This window comes from Equus caballus, chromosome 3 (genome assembly GCF_041296265.1).
Source record: "Equus caballus isolate H_3958 breed thoroughbred chromosome 3, TB-T2T, whole genome shotgun sequence".
In the NCBI taxonomy this organism is placed as follows: Eukaryota; Metazoa; Chordata; class Mammalia; order Perissodactyla; family Equidae; genus Equus; species Equus caballus.
Window position 1 is genome coordinate 93555017 of NC_091686.1, and position 27218 is coordinate 93582234.

The following is a 27218-nucleotide window of genomic DNA, read 5'->3' on the forward strand; positions in this document are numbered from 1 at the left end:
GGAAGTTAACGGCTCAGAATAGACCCTCCTACAGAATTTATCACTAACAGATTGTTTAGAATAGAGATCTAGAGAAGCTAACAGGCAAGGTTCTTTCTCGGTGAGGTTAATGAGAATCCCTATAATGGCAGTAGACTTCCAGCAGACACCACAACAAAGCACCATCAATTGCTGAAAGCTAAAAAATAGATATTATTTTCAATAGTATTTCATTTTCTATTTGAAAAGTCTTTAAATTACATTAAATAAGTCTCTTTCCCCCCAAAGAAATAGTCTAGCTTTTATTATGATGCCTGTAAAAAGTAGGTAAGAGCAAGCACACAAGGATCGTTTAACAGCACAGTGCAATGATTTGTATCCACTCATCCCCTAGAACCAAACTGATAAACTGTGCCACACCTGATTAGATATAGCAGCATGGTTGAAATAACCAAGCGAAAGGTGACACATTCACAACTTACATTTAAGTGATGATCACAGGTTTATGAGGGTAGATCAGTCCAATAAAGCGGTAACAGAACAAACAGGACAAGGGAGATACTGACACTCCCATATCCCTACGCCACAAGATTTCTGATCCATACTGCAACAGTGCAAAAAGAACACGTGACACAACATGTAGACACTGCAGTAAAGTCACATATGGGAAGAGGCTATTTCTCAGTAAATACTTCAAGTTGCCTTCTTCCCCAGTGATAGCGAGTAGCTGATTATGTTAAGCATTTGTCTCAAACTGGTACTAAAAGAATGGAAATGGTTTGTACCCTGGAATTCAAATTTCTTGAACTAGAAAAGTGATTAATACAAAATCATCTTGCAAGTCCATGAAATAAAGTTAACTGTAAACAGACGGCTTCCTTTTTCATATTCAAACATTGTTTCCATGTATGTACAAGAAAGTATACCTGGCTCCAACTCTTCCCTGACCGAATCCATCTTAAATCTTTAAAACAACAACGAAAATGCTTTATTTCCTGTGTTGCTACAAGGATTGTGGAAACATTATCATACCCCTACTGCAGAGTTTTAAAAGCTCAAATCAGGCATACACTTACAGCCAAGATCTGCTTTTCACATTGATAAACTTATTAAGCAGCCTAAACAGTAACAAGGTATGCTGCATTCTGTAGTGCATAAATGAGCAACATCCACTTTAACTGCCAATTCTTTCTTATACTTTAAAAAATTATTTTGCATAGTTTTAAGCGCTACCAACAATCACAAATGTGAAATACTTCCAAATAAAAAAAAAATCGATCTTACTTTCATTTCATAGATTACTCTCCTCAAAAGCAAAATACTCAGAATCCAAACATATATATATATATATAGTTAAACATGTTACGTATTTAAGTAAACCATAGTCACAACATTTGGGGGAGCCAACTCAGAGCATCTAATTTAGTATCCAGTTCCTCAAATATTTATATATACTACTTCCTGTATACTTACTTGGGTCACAAACTGCTATTCAGTCAGTCAGTAATCTGTACTGAACTACTATACAACTAATTATTTGTTCTTTCAAAAGTCAGGCACATGCTAGGAAATGGACCCAATTACAGTTAAAAGCCTACTGGAGTATCAGTGACTTCTAGCAAATGTGCCTGCCCTAAATGGGATATCACTATATATATATACACACCATAATTTCTGAGGTCTTTAAAAATGACAAATCACAAACAATTGAGAATTATAAAAACAACTTCCACCAGGGTACCTTTTTCCTAGACCTGCACTTTTAGTGTCTTTTTTCCAAACATACATAAGACCAGAGGAAAATAGGAATTCCTTTAATTTCTTTGTTTGGAGAAATGAATCTACCTGTGGAGAGGTGAAAAACAACAAAAAACAGGAGGACAGTGGGAAATGTACCAGAAAGGAAAGAGGGATTATCACATTAAATGTAAATGAGGTAAATAAATTTTTGAAACAAAAATCCATTATGAAAAACCTTTCATACCAAATATTTTACCTTTCGATTTTCTGGGCACTGGGGATATTTAATTACAGTTAGATGAGTAGACACTCTATGGGGCTAATGTGCATAAAAATCAAAGGCAAGGTATAGCTGTCTCCAAGAGCTAAGTACGTAATGCTTGACCTTTAGTAACCTCTGAGTTCTCTCTCGCCTTTGTCTAACCACAGGACAATTAAATATACCCTGATAACATAGGCAAATAGTAAAACTGGGTAGATGTGTTTGATAATTAAAATAATCCTAATATTACCAAGCTGCCCTCCAGTAAAAACAAAAAATTAATTCTAACCAACAATGGAACAAATTGTCCACATTTTCACACAATTCCAACCTTACTTCAAAATATAAACAAAAGTACAAGGTTTTAGCTATTTAAAATAAATAAAGAAAAATCATGTTTCCTTTGGCATCTTTAGAAAGTAACTAAACTACAACAATTAAAGGAGGTGATTATATAAAGAAATTTATGCTTAAGCAAACATATAGGGGGAAAAAACATAGCAATTTGTGTTTAGTATGCAAAAACATCAACTACAAGAGTTTACTATTGATTAGGAAAGACAAGTTTTTGGAAGAACCTTCACATCTTTAACATTACAATATATTTAATAATGGTTCTTTTATTGCTTCTAAGATTATTGAGAAGTCAAATGAAATTATGCTAAATTTATGGTTCAAAATTATTTTCCAAACACTTAATGATTCTAATTTAGGATAAATAACACTTGAAGAAAGCAAATCTTTTATAATATGAGTTTCAATATACAGCCTTACTTTAATTCATTCTGATTCCATTACATTTTTGTTATTTTGCATTGGTCCTGAAAATTTAATAAGAACTGTGTCTCTATGTATAGAACTGCCTGCATAAATCCATTTCAACCTTCATAAAATGGTCACATTAATGTCTGAGCTTACAAAACTAATAATTTTCAAACTTTTGAACTTAGAATGAAATGTAACTTTAATACAAATAGAAAGTCTGACTATGTACAAGAGAAGGTAAAGTTTTCAATTCTTATATTTATCAGAAACATCATAAAGAAAGCTAGATTTATAACACACTTCTATTCCTATGTGCATTTGAAGTATGTACAGTAAAACGCCAACACAGCTTTCATGTATTAATAGGGGGAAATGTAAGCAAGAGTGACTTTTAAAGTATTTGATAAAGCAATCTCCATAAAGCAAAAATTAGGCTAAAAAATTGCAAATAGTTGATTTCATCCTTGCAAGTTCTCAAAGAAAAATTTCATCAGCTTGAAAATAGAAAGATGTCAAATTCACTGAAATATGAAGTTGGGTTCTTTCATTAAATCTTAGGAATACTGCAACATCAAGTATTGACTGTTTTTGTAAGAGAAACAAAATTGGCAGCTCCATTTCTACATTATTACTTGCTTACATAGGAAAGTGTTCAGAGTGAAGAACTGTGACAAAACATTCCGAATGGATGACCTAAAAGTGTAGCAAGGGATACTGCCCCTTAGCACATTTCCCCACCAATACAGAGAAGTTTACTATTAGAGTATTAGCTTTGTGTGGCAAGAGGGGAAAAACAGATATGGTGCCCCAGTCTGCTGACAAGGACAAAAAGGCTCTGAATAGGTCACCATCTTCAATTCTGGATAAACCTCATATTTAAGAATTCTCAAAATGCTTAAAATGGTGGTCTTTTCAGCTACCCATCCTAAGAAGTCAAGTACAAGCATGCAAGTAAATTCACAGGCACAGAGGATCCATGTTAAAAACAGTTAAGGTAGCTGTGATGCAACACCAACAATTTAAATGGCCCTGACACACTCAAAATATTATCTTAATTATTCAACGAAATCCTGAAGCAAACTCTCGCTAGTCTTGGTACACTGCTAAACACTAAAGTAGCATGTTTTTTCCATGGTTTTAGCTTAGCTCAAAGAATTTTTACACTATTAAGTAAGAAAAAAATTAAAGTATTTCCCCTTTTTAAATTTACACAGACGTTTAATTAGCTTTATTTACAGAGCAAGGATTTTTTTCAGTCTCCAATGGTGCCTAGATAACATCATTAGGCAAGAATGCCAGTTTAAAAGAAATCTATGCAGAATCCTAAAAATAACAGATGTTGATGCTCCTCAAGAAGGGGCAAGCTTGACTAATATCAGCAGCTCTCTCTCTATGCCTCAGTTACTCAGAAGCAATTCTGTTGCAGTCTCTACATCCCATGATTTTGAAGACAAGGCCACTATTACAGCATTCTGCAGAGAGGAAAAGGGAAGAAAAAAATCAAATCTCAAGGAATTTTTTTTTAAAAAGACTGGCACCTGAGTTAACTGTTGCCAATCTTCTTTTTTTTTTTTTTTCTGCTTTTTCTCCCCAAAACCCCCCAGTACACAGTTGTTTATTTCAGTTGTGGGTCCCTCTAGTTGTGGCATGTGGGACACTGCCTCAGCATGGCTTGACGAGCGGTGCCATGTCCGTGCCCAGGATCTGAACCAGCAAGACCCTGGGCCGCCAAAGTGAAGCGAGAGAACTTAACCACTCAGCCATGGGGCCGGTCCCTCAAGGAAATATTTCTAAAATACTGAATCACTCACTGTCATTATACTGAGAAATCACACCTTGTTTTTTTAAGTTGCCTTGCATTTGTGCATAAAAAGCTTCTAAAACCAATGACTGGAAAAGCAAAAGGAAAAGAAAAATCACTAATTTTAATAACAAAGTTCATCAAAATTAGATTTAGAGTATTTTTGAACTACTTTGCTCAGCCAAGGATTTGCAGGAATAATTTAAAATCAATAAACATATCAAAATCAACATGCCTTTACATACTTACCCTATCAAAGCCCATAGCACATAGGTTTTCTATTTTCTTGGTATATTCTGGACTAGAAACCGGTGCTCCAGCATACACATGTGCCCAAAGTCGAGCTGTCTGTTTGAACATTTCTGGATTTTGTTTGTACTATATGGGGAAAAAAATTGATTGACGTCACAATAGAGTTATAACAGTCAATACAGTGGCTAAGCTCTTAATTGCCTAAGAATCTGGTTTTTGTAAATAAAACTAATTTACATTTAAAATGTGATTAATTCACTTTCCATTGCAAACAAACTGTGTCACTGAAGTAAGGACTGTTTAACCTGTGAAGCTGTGATTCACAAGTTGCGTTGACAAAAGAAAAACAAAGACAAATAATGTTTATCAACTTTAATCTCCAATTTCAACAAATCTGGCAGAAAACGAATACTAAGTGAAGTGAGGTATTAGAGATGTTTCTAAACACTGTGCAATGGCAAACATCATACAACTAAACAGAATTACTAGCTTCTAAAATTATGTGGACATTAACTAATAAATGTGACCAACTTTCGTACTAACCACAGCTAGGCTAGAATACAACTAGACTTCATCGTTTTGCTAGAGCTGTATTAATGTACAGTGATTGAAGAACACTCTATATGCAAACTTACAGCATATGTGTTAAGATGATTATGAACACACCATACGATACTTTTAAAAGGTAAGAATTCCCATATGCATTGGAAAGAGGTAATTTTATTCTCAAATATTCTCGGGGCAGTATTACTTAATATAAAGCAAAGTATACACTTAAAATAACTGTTCAATTCACTGTAGTACTTCCTAAAGTATTTTACACATACTGAATATTTTAAGACTGACGAATTTTCATTATATATTAAAACAACAAATCTAGTTTCCACCATTAATTTTAACAAGAAATAAGTCAAATTATTGAACTGTTTTTAGGAGCTAGAAAAACCTGTGAGTCCAATCTCAACCTCTGAGGTTCAGAACTCAACAGGAAATCAAAGCTGGGACTCAAGCTGTGCTTCTGACTAGCAAAAAATGAATGAACAGCACATATATATATAAAACATGGAAAACCATAATTTTAAGCACTCTGAGATGAATAGGACATATTAAAAAAATATACATAAAACAAGGCATGAACAGCTTTTCAAGGGAAAGGAAGAAGTTTGCTAAGAGGAAGTTTCCTTGGGTGCAGGAAACATGGTATATTGAGTGAAAGGACCTGCAGACATGAACACCCTCTTGAAAAAGCATGAGTTTGAGGAACGCTAAGATCTCGAGATGAAGCTGGGTTTGCATACAGTTCAAATCATGAAGGAACTCTGCAAACTTCAGAATTTGGACTTACCAAGTAGGTGATAGCAGAGCCACTAATAGGTTTTTAGTAGTACAGTAAAATAAGGTTTTCACTTTATAAAGCTAACCGGTATCAACATACAAGGTGAGGGAAGGAAGAGCTGAAGAAGGGAGCTCTATCAGAGCAGGTGAAATGAGAAATTTTTAAAAATGTGATCTAAGGCAATCAGAGAAGTATGATGAGAGAAAGATACTGGGAATGCAATTAACAAGAGAAAAGGAGAGAGAGAGAAGAACTCCAAGACCGTAACTTAGATATTTAACTAAATTGATGATAGCATCACAGAAGGATAGACAGTTTTGTAGGATTTAAGATTCTGCATTCAGTTTGGCAAATATTGTGCTGAGGTATCCATGGGACATTCATACAGAGCTATTCAGTTCTAAAAGGGCTCTAGGGTTCAGGAGAGAGGTCAAGCCTGAACACTTTATCAACACAGAGGTGGTAACAGCAGTGTGGATATGATCATCCACGTGAGAGTATATAATAGAAAATAAAAGAAATGATGTCAGAACCAAGGAACTACATTTAAAAGGGAGGAGAAAGAGAAATAACTGTAGGAAGTAAGAAGAAACAACTCCAACTATGAAGATAGGAAGAGAAGAAAGTAGCATCTCAGAAGTCAAGGGAAGAAAAAATTTCTAGGTGAAAAAAAAAAAAAGAATGCTCAATAAATCCTAATGGCTTAAAGTAGGGGTTGGGAAACTTTCTTAAAGGACCAGATAATAATTATTTCAGGCTTTCAGACTATTTCATCTCTGTTGCAACTATTCAACCTTGCCATCTGTAGCTGGAAGGTAAACAAAAGGGTGTGGCTGTGTTCCAATAAAACATTATTTACAAAAACAGTCAGTCTGGGCATAATTTGCTGACTTCTGCCTTCAAGATCAAAGATCAGAAGTAAAAAATATTTATTCCATCTGGCAATTATAAGGTCCTTGGTAACCTTTACCATACCACTTCAGCAGAAGCTGGTTAAATTATCATCAAGAGGGATCATCACTGAATGAAGGGATAGACAGATGGGATACACACATGATAAAGCACGTCTAATAAAATGTCAATCATACAATCTATATGGGTGTTCACTGTGTAATTCTTTCGACACTGTGTGTTTGAAATTTTTCCTAATACATTACAAAAAAAGCATCTACCATATATCCAATTAAACGAGTATGTTAAAACTCAGTAAATTTTCACTACTACCTCTCACAAAAAATCTTACTGCAAGAAAGCAAGCCATTTCCAAATTTAGTTTCGACAGAAGTACACTCTTGTTAACATTGCAAACCACTAAAGTAGAGACTCATAGGTAAGCATCAGAAAGACTTTCAAAAGCAGCTGTCTTACCTGATTTGCTACTACCGCATCTTGTGGATCGTCTGGCTCTGCAGCTGCCAACAGTGCTTGCAATGACAATAATACCGTGCGGAGAGTCATTGCCGCTGCCCTAAAATTCAAAATAGGAAAATATCCCAGTTAAGAATGTTCTGCACAACAAAAGCAAAGTGGATGTTTTCTGAATAAAACAAAATCTACTGGAGCTAAAAATTAGCTAGATTTTACCCTAATCATGTAATTAAGTTATAGAAATTTATAACTATATATCTGCCTATCATATTTTTTTTCTTCTTTATTTTACAATGAAAGTGTCTTTCTATTTCTTAAGACAATACAAACTGTCCTGAACTGGTCTTGTTTTTCTTTTCATTGTTGCCAATATCCTCGTGGTCAGCTTTATTCACTGACTTACTTTCTATCCATTTCTCTAGACATAAAGTTAAAATAAAGTGATAAACTAATACGTAGAACTTTCTTTCAATGACATTGTAAAAACAAATAAGATACCATCAAGCAAATATCCTTTATTTTCAAGAAAGCCTGAAATCATTCCTTAACATCAAGCTTTTTGCTTAAAATATATCACTTGATGCTTCTAAATGTATTTATAAAGCAAATATTTATCTGGGAATTGGTATCTACCTAACCAGCAAAGATTCTTAGCATTTCTGTTAAAAAACTGACCAATTAATATACAATATTTATAAATATAATAAGCATAATAGTGAAATATTTAAAATGTTCAAGAATGTTAAACAATATGCCCATTTTTACCATACAAATTTGATTCAATCCAGTCCTTTTCAACCTGGTTCCTCATTTTAACCACAGAACAGTGAAAATTACTGAGTGACTACTCTCTCAATTTTCCCAAGCATGGTCTATAAATACAGATACCTAGATGCTTAGGAGAAAAGTTAATTTATTACCAGCAATGGATGTCTTAAGGCAGAGCGTCTCACAAAGTGTGGTTTCCCCACCCCAACCAGTAGCCACCAACATCACCTGGGAACTTGTAAGAAATGAAAATTCTCAGCCTCATCCCAGACGTACTGAATCAGAAACTCTGGGGTGGGTTAACCAGTCCTCCAAGTGATTCTAATGCAAGCTAATGTTTGAGAAATACCACTTTAGTGCACTGCAACTTAAGCTAATTGAGAGAGGCTGCTATAAACCATTACAACAAAATCAGTATCACATCTGGAGGTATTTTACATATTTGAGAAAATTTACACTACAAATGGTTATTTATCTAAAATGCTATCAGAATAAAAGTCTTTCTTGATCAATTTATCCTCTTAGAGAAGCGACAAGAATAGGAAAAAATTGGTCATGAGATTTAAAAGTTAGTTGAAACGCTAAACTAGCATTAAAAAGAGAAAAGAATTTTAAAAGCTATTAACTGCTATATAGTTTTATGTAATGAAAATTTCTAATTCTGAAATAGGTCTAGGAAAACATATTATTTTTTAGACTAAGGTTCTAAATTTCCTGAGCTTACACAAGTTATTTTCAACCAACGGTTGTAATACCTTTAGAACGGACAATATTCTTTTTTTTAAGACTGGAGTCAAAGCATAAAAATCCAAATTTAGACCTTAAATGTTCATTCCGGTGCTTTCATTATCACCATAACAAGGTGACTAATCTTTCTTAATTATAAGTACACTATTGTTATTTCACTTTATGTTGGGTAATTTTAAAGAGAATGTTTAAAGGCACACGTACATCAAAAGCTGCCTAGACGTATCAGCATGAAGCTGACAACTCAACAAAAGGAAAAAGATAAAATACCACAGAAATAGAATATATGAAGTTAAGCTGGCTACTCTAATATCCCAATGGACTTGTTTAAGCATGCTAATTTAAAAATCCATGACATCACTGTAAACAAAACCTTAAATTACGTAATTTTTAATTAATACAATTATTTCCATCAAGGAAATTTATCTAAATATTGAAGAAAAATCTTCAAAGAAGTATTTCATACTAAAATGATTATTAAACTCACAATAATTATTTTAACCTTCAATAAAAACATGAAAGCATGTAAAGTAAAAGCCATCTAAATCCTGTAAATCTTAGCAAAATCTTAATAACATCACATAGGTAGCTATATATATTTATATCTCAACAAGGCAATAAACTTTTTCTTTAAAACTTGATGAGCTCTCAAAAGAAAGAAGTTGGACCCCTGCCTTACACCATATATAAAAATTAACTCAAAATGGATCAAAGACCTAAATGTAAGAGCTAAAACTACAAAACTCTTAGGGCAAACGCTTCATGACATTAGAGTTGGCAATGATTTCTCAGATAAGGAATCAAACGCACAGGCGACAAAAGAAAAAACAGAGAAACTGGTCTATGACTACCTCAAAATTTAAAACTCCTACATAGAGGGAGAGAGGAAAAAAAACCCCTCCTGTGCAAAGGATACAATCAACAGAGTGAAAGGCAACCTACAGAATGGGAGAAAATATTTCGAATCATTTATCTGGTAAGGGGTTACTATCTAGAATATATAAAGAACTCCTACAACTCAACCACAAAAAACAAATCCGATTAAAAAACAAGAAAGGACGTGAACAAACATTTCTCCAAAGAAGATATACAAATAGCTGATAAGCACACGAAAAGATGCTTAACATCACTAATCATTAGGGAACTGTAAATCAAACAATGAGATACCACCAACACCCTTTAGGATGACTATTATCAAAAAAATAGAAAATACCAGTTGTTGGTGCGGATGTGGAGAAACTGGAATTCTTGTGCATTGTTGGTGGGAATGAAAAACAGAGCAACCTCTACAGAAAACAGCAATGGTAATTCCTCAAGAAAATTAAACACAGAACTACCAAATGATCTAGCAATTCCACTTCTGGATATACACCCAAAATAATTGAAAGGAGGGACTCAAACAGGTATTTTGTACATCATGCTCTTAACAAACATTATTCACAACAGCCATAAGGTGAAAGCAAACCAAGTTTCCATCAACCGATGAATGAACAAAATGTGGTATTTAAATACAATGGAGGGGCTGGCCCTGTGGCCGAGTGGTTAACTTTGCAAGTTAGTGCGCTCTGCTGTGGCGGCCCAGTGTTTCACTGGTTCGAATCCTGGGCTCGGACATGGCACCGCTCATCAAGTCATGGTGAGGCCGCATCCCACATGCCAAAACTAGAAGGACCCACAACTAGAAATATACAACTATGTACTGGGGGGCTTTGGAGAGAAAAAGGAAAAATAAAATCTTTAAAATAAATAAATAAATAAATACAATGGAACATTATTCAGGCTTAAAAAGGAAGAAAAATCTGGCACATGCTACAACATAGATGAATTCTGAGGACGTTATGTTAAGTGAAGTCAGGAAGAAAAAGACAAATACTATGATTCATGTGGTACCTGGAATAGTCAAATTCATAGAGACAGAAAGTAGAATGGTGGTTATTATCATGATCTAGAAAGAGGGGGGCATGGGAAGTTATTGTTTAATGGGTACAGCGTTTCAGTTTTGCAAGATGAAAAGAGTTCTGGGGGGTAGGATAGAGGGATGAAGAGGAAGAGAATTTTTAGGACAGTGAAAATATTCTGTATACCATAATGATATATATATACCATTACACATTTGTTCAAACCCATAAAATATATAACACCAAGAGTGAACTAGATATAAACTATGGACTTCAGGTGATTGAGATATGCCAATGTAGGGTTCATCAACTGTAACAAATATACTACTCTGGTGGAAGATGTTGATAATGGAGTAGGCTATATCTGTAGGGGGAGGGAGTATATGGGAAATCTCTGTACCTTCCTCACAATTTTGCTGTGGATCTAAAACCGTTTTTTTAAAAAAATAAAGTCTTATTAAAAAAAAAAGTTCTGGAGATTGGTTGCACCACAATATTACTCACTGCACACTTTAAAACAGTTAAGATTACAATGTTATATGTCACTTAAAAAAACACTTAAGATGGCAAACTTTATGTCACATCTATTTTATAATTGCATAAAAAATGTCTATTTCTTTCATTTTCAGGGTCTTTACTGGGAAGACACAAACTACTACAGACCTCTAGAGTTAACCACTTCAAAAATGAGAAACTAAGGACCTAAAGTTAAACATGTTAAAAGGAATAGTTTGCCCTCAAAACTCATAGAAAAATCTGGAACTTTAGATTCAATTCATAACAATCTCAATGAGAAAAAGTTATTAAGTTTTCTGTATGCTTGAAAATTTTCTTAACAAAATGCTGAGGAGGTGTTTATAAACCATTAAGAATTAGTTGGCTAAAAAGAAACCTAAACGCAAAGTTTTAAGAAGCTGAACATACAATTAACGGTAAACAATGACATTATTTTAATAATTAGTTGTAATTAAATTAATACCAAAACAAAACCTACTCTTCTGGCCCTAAATACTACAGAAATTATAACATCTTTGATGGTTTAAAGAAATGTACATTTTTGGACTGTTCTACATTAATTTCTAAATCTAAATTTAGTAATGTAAAAAAGTATACAACTGAAAATAAAATCTTTTATTCCATTGTTCTTTTCACAAAGTACTGATTACATTTATATTGCATTGAGATTTTTAGGATTTAGTGTGTAAAATTAAAAAATTAAAAACAAACCGTAACAGGCAAACAGGAGTATGAAATTTCAAAATGTGTTAGCTAATTTTAATTAATCAGTGGATGATATGAATAAGTGAGATAATCTTACAAATCTGTCTTCAGTAAATTAATTTTGCTCAGACTTCAAATCAATGAGCACAGCTAGTGCGCCTGATTAAATGCTTATCCATATGGACTCAGTAGGTCTGTGTATCGTGGACTCACTTTGCTGTTAAGGGTCTTCCAGAAGACCACCAACAAATTATCTATTCAAACACAATCAATGCTACTTAAAGATAACGGCAGCTTTTCTGTTATAATTTATTAAGGTATAATAAGCAGAGTAAAATGCCATACAGCTGGATGAGTTTTTAGATATGTATACACTCACATAACCACCATCTAGATCAAAAAATAGAGTATTACCACCATTCAAAAAGCCTCATTCTTGCCCCTCCCACTCACAACCCTCACCTACCAGTGTCCTAATTTCTATTACCATAAATTAGCTTTGGTTTACCTTGAATTTCATAAAAACAGAATCATACATTATGTACTCGTTTGTGTCTGGCTTTTGTCACTCAACATGTCTGGGAGAATCATCCATGTTGTTTGGGTCAATATGCTTTTTCCTTTTTTTTCCCACTGCTATGCTGTGCTCCATTGTACAATTATACAATTATATATCCATTCTGTTGTTGACATTTAGGTTATTTCCAGTTTAAATAAATCTGCTATGAATATTCTTGTACAAGTCTTTTGGCGGACATGTGCACTCATTTCTCTTGGATTTCTCTTGGCTTCTAAACCTAGGAGTGGAACTGTTGGGCCATATCAAAGGTGTGTACAGCTCTGGTAGATACTGCTGGTTGAGTGGCTGAACCACATTCCTACCAGCAATGCATGAGAACCATTACAAGTGTGTAGTAGTATCTAAATGTGATTTTAATGTGCATTTCTCTGATAACTAATGATGCTAAGCATAGCTTATAGGCCATCTAGATATTCTCTCCGCCTGTTCGAGTCTTTTGGAAAGGCAGTATCACTGAGTGCAATTTGTTCGTGTTGTCATTTTCTTCCCCAGGTAAACAGACACCTTTAGTCACAATGGGTGTCAGCGGAAAACATTAGAAAATAGTTTCCACATAGAGTGAGTTAATGGAGTTAAGAAATAAACCATACTAACATAAGTTGTTAAATATTAAAGGTAAATCATCATCCACATGTATTAATAAAAGACCAAGATTAACAAACTGTTTTCTAGCATACCTGTCCCAAATTATTCAATGTTTATTCAATTTATTTTTCCTAAGATTACTATCTTGTAGTTTTATCAAATTCCAGTTCTAAAGCCTAAATATTCACTCTTAAACATGGATATCCACTGAATGTCAATTAATTCTCAATAAAGCTGGGGGTGGGAGGGAACAAATCCATGTATATCCAATCTCAACTATTTTATCTGATGTGTCTTTTAATATTTTGATTATATAGATATGAAACAAGACTAAATTCAGTTATTTCACCTGCCTTAGGAAATGAGAATAGCTGATAAAAGGCATTTTGGTACAAAAATTCAAGTTCTGTCCCTATATACACACCATAATCTTTCAAGTACCTATAGGGAGATAATCAGAAGCAGTAGTGCTGCTGGTTTAACTCAGAGCAAAAAGGGAAGTCAGTGGAAGATTTTAGTCTGGACCTGTATTTGTTTTTAAAGGGGAGTCGGGGGAGGCAGAGTATCATTTTGGCTGAAAAATGATACTCTGAGGAGGGCAAAGTCAGAAGCAGCGGGGCAAGATTACTGTAGTCATCGAAGCAAGAGGTAATGTGACTTGGACCAAGGTGGTAGTAGTGAAGCTGCTGAGGTTTTGGAGGTTTCACCAACAGGATTTGTAGACAGGGCAGAGGATACCAGAGAAAGATGAACCAAGGATCATGATGAGGTTTTGGCCTGAACAACTGCAAGAATATAGTTGCCAATAACTTAGATGGGATGAAGCAGGTTTTGGATTAGGGGAATATTAGTTCAGTTTTCAACACATTTAAGTTTGAGATGTCCATTACATATTCATGTCCATTACATCTACATGTAGATGTTAAGCAGGCAGTAGGACATGAGTCTGGAGTTCAGTAAAGATAAAATGTGTGAGTTGCTAGTATATAAACAGTGAAGTTATAAAATCAGATGAGCTTACCAAGGAAGTGAATATAGATGGAAAGGAGCAGAGGTAAAGACTTAGCCCTGGGGCCGGCGCCGTGGCCGAGTGGTTAAGTTGGTGAGCTCCGCTACCGCGCGCCCAGGGTTTGACTGGTTCGGATCCTGGGTGCGAATGTAGTACCACTCATCAGGCCACACTGAGGTGGCATCCCATATGCCACAACCAGAAGGCTCCACAACTGGAAATACACAACTATGTACTGGGGGCTTTGGGGAGAAGGAGGAAAAATAAAATCTTAAAAGAAAAAGATAGCCCTGAGGCATTCTCATGTGCAAAGCTCCAGGAGATGCAGCAGGAACTACATGGTTAAGGAGTGTGGGAGTGGGCATAGGAAGGGGAGGAGAAGTGATGTTCTGGAAACCAAGCAAAAAAAGTACGATGTCTCTAATACTGCAACTATTCATTACTATCACTGAATGACAGAGCTGTAAGGGGCCTTGGAGATGATTTTATAGATAAAAACACTGAGGCCTAGAAATTCAATAAATTGTGAAAAGTCAGAAATCAAAAGAATGACAGAAGATAAAGTTAGTTCTGTTCTACACTGTTCAATGTTTTTAACAGTATGGAATACAGATCAAGAAACCATGTTCCACGAGATGATCTACTCAGGGAGAGTCTTTACTCAGATATGCTATTAGAATGGAAAAAAGAAAACAAAACCAAACCAGCAACTCTCATCTGTTTATCCAGTTACTACTAAATAAACCAAATCACTCATACACCGTATGCTGTCACTCTTGTTTTACCTTGTTCAGGTTCAATTCTCTCCCTTTCTTAACAAATCAAACACATAACTTACTACTATTTTCCTCCATTCCAATATCTTTTTATACCTCTTGTCTTTGTTTTTCCATCCATACTGTTAGAATATTCCAGGCTCTACTCTAAGAGTATTACATAAAGCAACTCATTTAATCCTCTCAATAGCCCTATGAAGCAGGTATTAACCTCATTTTTTTAGATGAGTAAACTAAGGCACAAAGACTAGGTAATTTGCTCAAGATCACAGAGCTTAGTAAATGGCAGAGCCAGGATTCAAACCCCTCAGCTCTAGAGTAAGAACTCTTAAAACAATATGCTGCTAAGATCAAATCAGACAGAACATGTGAAAGCACTATAAAGGGCTGTGCAAATGAAGGTATTACGTAAAAAGGTATTCGTTCTTGGAATCTGAGAACCTTACTGTGTGCAATTAACACAACTTGCATAACATTCTTGTTGCCTAGATTCCATCCAAGTCAGAGCTGATTACTTCAATACTTAAACGTTTTTTATTCTTTCACAAATATCTTCCTGAGACAGCAAAGAATCAAATTTATGAAAATAACAAATGAAATCCAAGACTTTTCAAGATGTAAAGCTAGCATCTGACATTACCTAATAAGTCACTATTTAAAAATAGATTGTGATCTCAATTATAACACACTTTCATAAAGTTTTAAAATTATTATCCAAAGAAGAGGAAGTATAATACATGCTTATGTTTTGAGGCAATCAGACATTTAACACTCTAAATATAGTCTTGGAATTCATATGAGAAAGGGGAGAAAGTGAATTCAAAATCTCTTACCATTGATCTTTCAGGATATCCAAACAAATAGCCCCTGTGACGGAACTAATATTAGGATGCCATATTTTAGTGATAAACCGGACCTAGAATATAAAGCACACTTGAGTTTTTATGTAAAATAAATAAAACACATATAGTTTAAGTAGAACTACAAGTAAAATGAAACCCTCGGATCTAAAAAGAATGTCTGTATTTACACATCACATCATTTTGCCTAGATGAAGAGAGGAGTGTAGAAGAATTCAGTAAGCCAAATGTTGTCACTGACATGCATTCTTTTTAAATCTTTTAATAAATGCTTTGCCTTTAAAGAAACCCAACAATTACTAGGTGTGTATAATTTACCCAGCATAATGTTAGATGCTATGAGAAATACAAACATGGACTTAAATTCATTTAGGTAGATAAAGTAGTACATAAGTCAAAATACTGACAGTAAATGGCAACTTTTTTAGTGTGAAGTAAGGTGTAGAATAGGTTTGAAAGAAAAAGTAAGCAAAATCAGTACATGGAAGCACAAGTAGGACGTGGCTATAAGACTGATCCTAATTTTTCTGTAACAATTCTTTTCTCAAAGTTTTTAAAAATAATTTAACAAATACATGAAGGCTTATTATTATTATTTAATTGAGTTAATGATAGGTTACAATCTTGTGAAATTTCAGTTGTACACTATTGTCTGTCAGTCGTGTTGTAGGTGCACCCCTTCACCCTTTGTGCCCACCCCCACCCCACCTTTCCCCTGGTAGCCACTAATCTGTTCTCTTTGCATTTTTAAATTCCTCATATGAGTGGAGTCATACAGAGATTGTCCTTCTCTATCTGGCTTATTTCACTTAACATAATTCCTTCAAGGTCCATCCATGTTGTTGCAAATGGGATGATTTTGTTCTTTTTTATGGCTGAGTAGTATTCCACATGAAGGCTTATTATTATATGCCTGGCACTAAGGAGACACTGAGGCTTAGAGTTTAAGAGATTTATCCAAAATCAAATAACTAGTTAGCAACAGAACAAAATGTAAACTCATACAATCTGATTTCAGATTCTGAATCTCTACCCACCTCACCATTTGTCTTAGCATGGAAGAATAAGAAACCAACAAAGTGATAATGCCAACTGTATCAGATCACCATGAAATAAAATCTAATTCGTCAACTCTTACTTATGAGCTTTTGGAAGACCATTATTATTATTATTATCACTATATCTGACACATATGATAGTATTAAGTCAAAATTCTTTTAACAATCAATAGATTATTACTCTAAGCCAAGAAATGTTCTAAGTGCTTTACAAAAAATAATTTATCAATATATGCTTCAAATCTAAACTATTTATGGGAAGAAGCTAAACTGATAGCTTCCACTTTTCTCCTTGTGACTTGTCTATACTACCTGTCTCTACTTCCTCCTCAACTACTCACTAACTTATATGCCATCTGAAAAAGCACTTTAAGTCCCCAATGACTTCAAAACGCTAATAATGTACTTTCCGGGATCCTTTTTTATTCTTAAAATAATCTTTCTGCTTTCAATGATACCTACTTCTCTCCATTTACAGAACCATCATCTTGTTAAAGGAGACTATCATTCTCCACCTGGGTTACTGAACAGTCTACTGACATTACTGCCTTCAGTTTTGCTCCCTCCAACAATCCATTCTCCACACTAAAATGAAAGAGAACCCTTTAAAACAAATCTCATTCATGTCACTACTCTACTTAAGGCTCTTTAATGACTTCTCATTCCCTTTATGTAAGCCCACATTCTTAAACTGGCCCTAGCCTACCTCTCAAACCTCACTTCTACCCTACATTCCCTGCACTTGCTCAGTAAGTCATACTCAAAAGAAATTTTTTTTGCCTGAGGGCCTTCAGATGTGTTTCTTTCTTTCAATAACATGTCTTGATGCTCTCTTCTCCTAGCTAACTCGTAACTTATCTTCCAAGTTACAGCTTCCATATTGCTTCTTCCTGATTAGTTCCCACAGCACCCTGTACTTTCCTATGTCATAGTATTGATCACACTTCTTTAATCTCTTTCTTATTTGTCTGGTCTTCCCTGAAAGGCACAGTATCTATCCTGCTTACCAGAGCACCCCAAGTATCTAGAGAGACTTACATTGAATGAATATGCAATTAACATTATGACAAACCTGTTATTATAGGGCTAAACAGTATCCCTCTCAAATATAGTGCAGGTCAAATAAGACAGGCATATAGAGCTTATGTACAACAAACATTTCTTTATAAGAGACAGAAGACAATATTCACATCTTAATTTTTACCACTGAGTTCAAAGCATAAAGATACAAAATAACCATACACCATAATTTCCATAATCTGAGGACATTACAGCATTTTGTGACTTTAAAACAAAAGTTGGTTCAATATTTTCAACAAGATTGGAAATCAGAATTTTAAATTACTACTGAAGATGTCAGAAGTTTTATGGTTTAGGCAGGTGATCTAAGGCTGTGCGAACTGTAACTTGCTTTTTAAAGAGTCTTCAATACATGATTCTCCACAGACTCGACATGAAAACAAATATGCACATATGCAGGACCAAGGAAATTATTAAACTCTTTCATACTTTGTACTAAATCTACAGTTAGGAATAAATATTTTTGAATTTGCAGATGATCTAATAAAGAAATTAGTTTTCAAGAGAACACTCCATTATCCACCACTATAGATATAAATAACTATTTTATAAGTAGTTCTTTGTATGGTCTACCACTCTATCTCCTATTTCTCTCTTCTTTGTTATTCTTCACCAACTACCTCCTTTCTTACATTTTTCACTTTTTTCTTTGTCTTCCTCAAGCTTTAATATCACCAGTACTACTCACATGTATCCCAGAATTTGGTTCTATTATTCTATACCCAATTCATGTCCATTGTGTTTGTCACTTTCTCCCATAGTGCTATCATCCTTGTCCTATATATCGACAAAAATGAAGAATCAAAAGAACTTGGAAGGGATGAAGTATAAGTCTAAGTAAAAATACAATGACATTTATTATGACCTATTTGAATCATATTTGACTCCGATTACAAAACAGATGTGGGATGGTTTATAGTACTAAAACACTTACTAACAACAATTCAAGTCTCTTTTTCACAAATGAAACTCACACTAGCACCATCTAGGTAACATCAGAACATCCATTAGCTTTGAGGAGCACTCAAAGAATAGAATCAAAAATCTTAACAATGTTACCAGACCGAAATGAAGGAAGGGGACTATTTTTAGTTACCTATATGGGCACACCATCATCAGTAATTTTATCTCCTCCTACAGGATGCATCCTATGTTCATTCACTCTTTAGTTCAACAAACATTTCAGCAACTATTTCATAGTAAATGTGAGCTCATATTTCCATTGGGAATTTCCAGTTTCAAGCTTGGAACTCAATGTTACAATAGCTAAACGAGCTTTAACTAATTTACTGTACAAAAGAAAATGCTATTTTATTTTAAATATGCATGCGCAGAGGGACAGACTCATTACAGGTTATTACTATTGCTATTTATATAGTCATGCATCATTTAATGATGGGGATATATTCTGAGAAACATGTCGTTAGGCGATTTTGTCATCGTGTGAACATCACAGGATGTACTTGTACAAACCTAGCTGGTACAGCCTATTACATACTTAGGCTACACAGTACTAATCTTGTGAGACTACCATCATATATGTGGCCCATCACTGACTGAAATGTCATTATGTGGCACGTGACTGTACTCAATTTCACGTATAAAAGTATGTTTATTATGCCGAGGAAAAAGAGAAAAATTCACAACCTAACCTTGAATACTTAATTGGACAAATCACTGAGCTAGAGTTTTACTAATTTTTTTCTTTTTTTTTAAGGAAGATTAGCCATGAGCTAACATCTGCTGCCTATTCTCCTCTTTTTGCTGAGGAAGACTGGTCCTGAGCTAACATCTGTGCCCATCTTCCTCTATTTTATGTGGGACACCTACCACAGCATGGCCTGACAAGTGCTGCGTAGGTCTGCACCCAGGATCCAAACCGGTGAACCCTGTATGAACTTAACCGCTGCGCCACCAGGCCGGCCCCTAGAGTTTTCCTAACTTAATGGTTTTTTTTCATTAACAGAATATATATTATAATTTACTCTAGAAATAACATTGGTTGTATGCATTGAATCAAATTCCTTCTACACTATATTCAGCTGATTCAAAGATATATCTTCTCTATCTAGAAGTTAACCTTCTGCTCTTTAGGTCAATAATTTATTGCAGGATAATGAACAGAAAGTACAGTGTGGCCATGTTAATATAAATCCATCTAAGTTTGCAATCTTGTGCAATTTTAGCTGCACAGTAATGAGAAGAGGATATAACAGCTAACTTCAATACTTTTACCTCATAAGGAGTAAAATTAAACCTATATATTAAATGTGAACATAATACAGCAAGAAATTCGCACAAATATTCCCCAATCTTTCCATTATATTAACCAATCAGTAAAACTTCAAATCAATATAGTACATATCTAGAACATATTTATCATATGTTCATTAACATTTACTGCAAAAGCTTAATGCCATAAATGGGATTAGTGCCATATTTAAAAGAACTCTAAATTCCAACTACGACTAAGCCAGAGGGAGACAAATTTGGGTTGACTGAAGGAACATCTTTCTAAAGCCTGAAGCTACCTCAATATAGAATGGCTGGAATTAGGATAGTAGTGGCCTGAAGAGCAATGCAAACTAGTAGCAAAAACATCAGACAGACCTCGGTTCTTATATTTCAAGTCTATTTTTCTCATTGTACTAAAAATAAGAGGTGGTGGTAGTGGTGATAAGACAGTGATTTCAAGGATTAAATAATATATCAAGTGCATAAAACAGAGCCAGGACTATACAATCACTTAAGAGCTAAACACAGTCGTTAGACAGAAATAATTAAGCACTTTTATTGAGGCCATAATTTACCCATTTAAAGTACAGAACGTCATAGTTTTTAGTATATTCATAGAGTTGTACAACCATCACCACAATCTAATTTCTAACCATTTCATCAACTCAAAAAGAAACCACATAACCATCAGCAGTCACTACCTATTCCCCCACACTCCCCGAGTCCTAAGCAACCACCAATCTATTTTCTGTCTCTATGGATTTGCTCCTTCAAATGTTTCATATCAGTGAAATCATACAAAGTGTGGCCTTTTGTATTTGGCTTCTTTTATTCAGCATGATGTTTTCAAAGTTCATCTATCTTATAACACAGATGAATACTTCATTTGTTTTTATAACCAAATAATATTTCATGGTATGGGTATACCACATTTTATTTATCCATTCAGAGGAGGGACATTTAGGTTGTTTCCACTTTTTCGCTATTATGAATAGCGCTGGTATGAACATTTGTGTACAAGTTGTTGTGTGGACATAAGCAGCTCCAACATTTTACATTCCCACCAGCACTGTATGAGAATTTCAATTTACAGAGAAAGTTTAACTGTCAATGCTACTGTATTTTAAAATGATGTTGCAGAGGGAAGCCAACAGACTACTTCAAGAAGGGCCTCTTAAGGTGGTAGTCATTGGTTAGTGCTAGCTAATATTTACAGAATACTTACTCTGCGCAAGCAGTATTCTAAGTATCATATTTCATTAAAACTCAGGTACCATCAATTATTCAATACACCATTATTTTACGGACCTTTGAGAAAGAAAAAAAGTCTGCCAATTAAATTATAATACACCATCCATTCAAAGATGTATCCCGATTTCAGAGATGTTAAAAATGTGAAAAAATGTTTCATAGAAGTATTGAAATATGGTTCTTTACATGGATTAACTCCTTTAATCTTTACAACCCTGAGAGGATTTTACAGATGAGAAAACTGAGGCACACAGCAGTTGGATAGGTTGCCTAAAATCACAAAGCCAGTTAAATGGCAGAAGATTTGAACTGTGGTTGATTGTTCTTGTTCTTGGTAGAGTCATATTCACTTTTTCAGAGATCCTCACTCCTTCCTCATCAGGATCAAGAAAGTTAGAACACAGTGGGCCTTATGGGATCTGGGTTCTATTTACTCAAAGCCTCAGTTCCCTCAATTATTATAAAAACTGTTTCAGGAAAGGGATATTAAATTCTTAGCACAAAGCAAGTGACGGCTGCTACAATTATTATTTAATTATAAAAATGTAGTGGTTGAAAGTAGTCTCTCTTAAGGTCTTTTCTTTCTTATTTCCATTAAAAAAATTTTTTAGCCTATGAGGTCATCCTTATCTCTAAACATTTAAAAATCTTTTCTTACATTCATGGTATTCTACAATTAAAGTACTCTCAAATGACTACTCATTCTAATGATAACACTGACCACCTCGACTGAATCCAGTAGAAGGTAACCAGGATAACAATTAAAATTAAGTCACAGATGTAAGATGAAAGCTTAACAGTGGTCATCTCTAAGTGGTTGTATTGAAAAAATGTTTTCTTATTTTTATATTTCACTATATAACTTTCTCAACTGTCTACAAAAAACACAAACTACTTTTATAATACCAAAAAAAAAAAAAAAAAAAACAACCAGACTTAAAAAGTAGAAAACACCCAAAATGTCCATCGATGACTGAATGGATAAACGAAATGTGGAAGATATGTACAATGGAATACAACTTAGCTTTTAAAAGGAATGAAATTCTGACACATGCTATAATATGGATGAACCCTGAAGACATTATGCTAAGTGAAATAAGCCAGATACAAAAGGACAAATATTGTTATGATTCCACTTAAATAAGGGACCTAGATTAGTCAAATTCACAGAGAGAGTAGAACAGTAGTCATCAGGAGCTGGGGGCATGGGGTAACAGGGAGTTATTATTTAACAGGGAAGATGAAAAAGCTCTGGAGATGGTTGGTGGTGATGGTTGCACAACAAGGTGAATGTACTTGATGCCACTGAGCTGCACACTTAGAGATGGTTAAAATGGTAAATTTTATGTTATATATATTTTAACATAATTTTAAAAAATCTACCAGGCTTATGAGAAAATAGATACACATAAACAACAGCATAACAGGCACCCCAAACTGGTAGGTGACTCAAATCACCCTGGAACTTCCATTACCATGTCTATTCTTTTTTTTTTGTGGGGAAGATTAGCCCTAAGCTAACATCTGCTGCCAATCCTCCTCTTTTTGCTTTGTTAGCCCTGACCTAACATCCGTGCTCACCTTCCTCTACTTTATATGTGGGACGCCTGCCACAGCATGGCTTGCCAAGCGGTGTCATATCCGCACCCAGGATCCAAACCGGTGAACCCTGGGCGGCCGAAGCGGAACTTGCGCACTCAACCCTCAACCGCTGCACCACCAGGCCGGCCCCCACCATGTCTATTCTTAAATGCAAACAACTCATAGGTTGAATGAATGAATTCCAGAACATTTTCTCAGTAACTACTATCATAAGCTGAAGGGACACTATACTGTTAGGAGCCATAGAAAATACAAAGACATAGTTCTTCACCTCATAAGTATAAAAGAAAGTGAAAGAAACATACCCAAATAATAGAATACATTAATTGGTATTGTATTTGTGTTGGTACTATATAAATTATATAAAATGCTATTGAGAGTAGAGGGAGAAACAATTTGATGGGCACAACTTAATGGAGAAAGTATTACTTAACCCAGACCTCAAAAGAAAACTAGAATTTTAAATGATAGGGACAATGATCCAAGCGAAAATGACAGAAAACTGTGAAAGAATAAGCATCATCTACAAATAGCAAATAATACAGAGTGGAAAATAAGACCCATGTTGAAGGTGAGGGTGGAAAAGAAGACTGGCATCAGGTTAAAGGAGATTTTAAATGCCTAGCTAAGGAGTTTAGACATTATTAACAAGGAAAGAAAAGAAACATGATTAAAACTGCATTTTAGGAAGATTTACAGAACAGCAATGCAAAGAATGAAGAGGAGTGGCAAAGATGGAAGGGTGATTAAATAATAGGCAAAACAGGGAAGTAATAAAGTTGAATGCCTAAACTAAAGCAATGATGACAGCAAAAGTACAGACATAAAGGAAGCTGTTCAGTCAAAAATAAGTTTAGCTTAGTTCCCCTTGCTATACATGATCCTAGGGCATGCTGTTTCCTCTTTCAACATTCATCACAATTGTAATTACTTGTTCATTTTTTTTTTCCTGCTGGAACGTAAGCTCCATGAAATCAAAGACAGTATAAGTCTTATTTATTGCTATATTGGCACACAGTACTCTAATTGTTAAATGAATTCAGAACACATTCTTCCCTAAAAAATGTATTTCTTTGAGGCAAGAAAGAACTTTTATAAGAGTTCTCTAAATTTGGGAATACTGCAAGTTTTTCTAGACCTAGAATTTAAGCCATTGTCAGAAGCACATCCTAATCCTGTCTAGAGCCACTACCAGTTGCCTCTGAGTAACCCTGCTTTTCATTCTAATTCCAGAAGCAAACCATCTGCCATTACCCGAAATGTTATCCACACTTATTTACAGTCAACAACTCAAAAAGCTATAATTTTAATAAGCACTAAAATATATTAATTAAATGAACCAAGAAATATATTTTAGAAGTTCATGCACAAGATTAGGCTTACAATACCTTAGGGGGATTAAATGGATATGTTTCTGGTATTTTTATCTCTAGTTGATATCTTCCTCCTAAAAAACAGGGAAAACAGAAAGTTAAGAATGCTGCTCACCTCAAATATGTGAAGCAAAATATAGTGATAGAACTTGACAAAACATGCACTATTTCATATTCAATTACAACAAATTCATTTTAAAATTGAAATCCAAAAAGGAAATAATCAAAAGCACTAGGTTTTTAATTTAAAGCTTTTTTAAAGCATACAGAATACTCATGTTATACAACTGTATTAGTTTATCAGTAAATAATAGGGCTAGAGATAGATGAATACATTAAATCCATAGACAATCCAATGCCAAAGATTTCATTGGGACAACTGAGTAGTGTAGGTTCCATCTCCTTTTGATTCCTCTAGTCCACACTGATAAAGATTTGCTAAATAATAAAGAAAAATGGAAAGAAAACAAGAAAGAAGGCAGGGAGGCATAAAGGCATACACAGCAAAAGGATATACAGATTATGCCATAAACTGAAAAAGATCTACTACTAACTGGTTCTCTCAAATGCAAAAATGTCCCAAACTTTTAACTTGTGCCCTAAATTAAATGCTAACATTTCTTGTTAAAATTTAAAAATAAAATTAAACAATAAGACCAGAGGTAGGCATAAAGATAAAAAAACTATTTGCTTCCTCAAAATGGGTATACAAAATGCAAATTTTACAAAGGGGTTGTTCTAACCATTATTATATAAATAGAAAGCAACATTCTGTTTTGGTTTGAAGTTATCTTGAACAACTAGCAGCTAAATATGTATTTTTAAAAAGTTTATCTAGCTTGCCATGACTGGGGTATTCAAGGGGAGGATAACTACCTCTCAGGAAATTCTGAAGGGGAAAGTCTTGCACTGGATGAGAGGCTGGATTTGAATTCTAACTCTAAGAAATACTCAAATTCTAAGATTTTATGACTTACTAACATAGAATACTCACTATTCCAAAATACAACAAATAAAATTGTGCTAATGAAACATTTACATATGAAATATTTATGGGATTTGCTTCAAAACAAGTAAGGGGTGAATTAGATAAAAGACCTGCCATGGGTTGATAGTTATTAAAGCTGGCTGAAGAGTACACAGAAGTTTCATTATATCATTTGCCGCCTTCTGTATATACCTGAAATTTTCCATAATAAAAAGTAAAATAAAACAAAAGCTGTGTGCTAGGAGCATTATTAACTTCAAAATTCAATACATTCAACTCTCAGTATATCTGGATTCTCTCAAATCCACTCCTCCATTGCTAGGAATAGATGAATTTGAATCTGGGAGAAAAACAAATGAGCAATTCACTTGGTACCACTTTCTTCAAGTCCTTTTTGGTTCTCTAATTCTTCTTTTCTTCCTAATTATTTTTAATAGAATCTCATAGAGCATGATGCATAAATTGAACTAGATGCCTGAACCACAGAGCATATGGTAGCACTGAAATATAAAGGGAAGTCGTTAAAACAAAAAAATAAGACGGATGAGAGAAGAGAACCTGAGGAAATTTGGGGGGAATACAGAGATAACTGTTTATGTTCAGTTACAAATGCTAGCTTCAAATATAGGTATCATAAATTTGGGCTGAGTAATATGTAGGTTCTTCTTATTCCTTCCTAAGAATCTTACTTTTTCTGATTAAATTCCAGATTACTGTCTCTAACCTTTCATATAAAGTTCTTCCTTTTTGTATGTCCAAAACAATCTCTCAAGAGCAGTGTGAGAGCCCAGAGATATTATACAAATGTTGGACCCTAGAGTACCGCAAATCCTATTTCTACTCCATATGCTATTAATATGCTCTGTCTTGCATTATTATCTGACAACTTTCAATACATAACCACTAGCGTTATTAACCATAGCATTATTTGATATATATCAGAGCAACACAACTAAGGGAGCTTTATAACTATTTTACTCATATTAAAATGGCTTTCACTATAAAACATTTACTTCTTGAAGAACAACTTTTAATATCAAAAATTTATAATCTTTAGATTTAACTTAATCCAAAGGGGAGTTGGGGAAGGGATGAGATTTTAAAACCTAACAAGAATGATTCCACAAATTCAAAACAACTCTTAGGAAGAAAGGCTCAAGAACTAAATTATTCCTTTGCCACTGAGCTATTAAGGCAAAAGAAGAAAATTGAGTTAAGTAACATGTGCAATATGGTAAATTTTCCATGGATATTCTACTTCTCAATCTGATTACTTTAAACACTACATAAAATAGCTCATTGCTTAGTGATGGTTATAAACAGTTTAACATTTCACATGTAAACTTCTACCTTAGCTATTGAGATTTTAAAAAAATCCTCAAAAACTAGAAAGAACCCTCCCATAAATATTATCAAAATATTTTTACCCATGTCCATATTTCAAAAAAAGACTATCTTAAGTTTATGCCCTTGAATGGTGCTTTTCCTAAACAAAACAAACAACTTCTCTTCAATTGTTTTATGAAGAAAGAATACAATTTAAGTTAATCTATCTCAAATATATACCCCAAAAGCATATTAAAACTAATCTTACCAAAGATTAATGTCTCATTTAGTGGCAGCAGCAGAAATAAGCACTTAAAATTACCAAACTTGTTTCTAATCAACAAATATGGAATATCTG

General features: G+C 34.3%; 1 protein-coding gene across 3 annotated transcripts in view; it reads right to left on the reverse strand.

Annotated features, from left to right (window-relative positions):
* Nucleotides 1-944: 944 nt before the first annotated feature.
* UBE2K (ubiquitin conjugating enzyme E2 K) overlaps nt 945-27218 on the reverse strand; it is a 69152-nt gene continuing 42878 nt past the window's right edge. For all 3 annotated transcript variants that reach the window (XM_005608815.4, XM_070263973.1, XM_023638215.2), the window contains 5 exons: nt 24562-24620; nt 15921-16003; nt 7504-7603; nt 4797-4925; nt 945-4218 (listed from right to left, as the gene is read on the reverse strand). In XM_005608815.4, coding sequence (XP_005608872.1) covers nt 4144-4218; nt 4797-4925; nt 7504-7603; nt 15921-16003; nt 24562-24620 — 446 coding nt within the window. In that variant the 3' untranslated portion in view covers nt 945-4143. The remainder of the gene's footprint in view (nt 4219-4796; nt 4926-7503; nt 7604-15920; nt 16004-24561; nt 24621-27218) is intronic.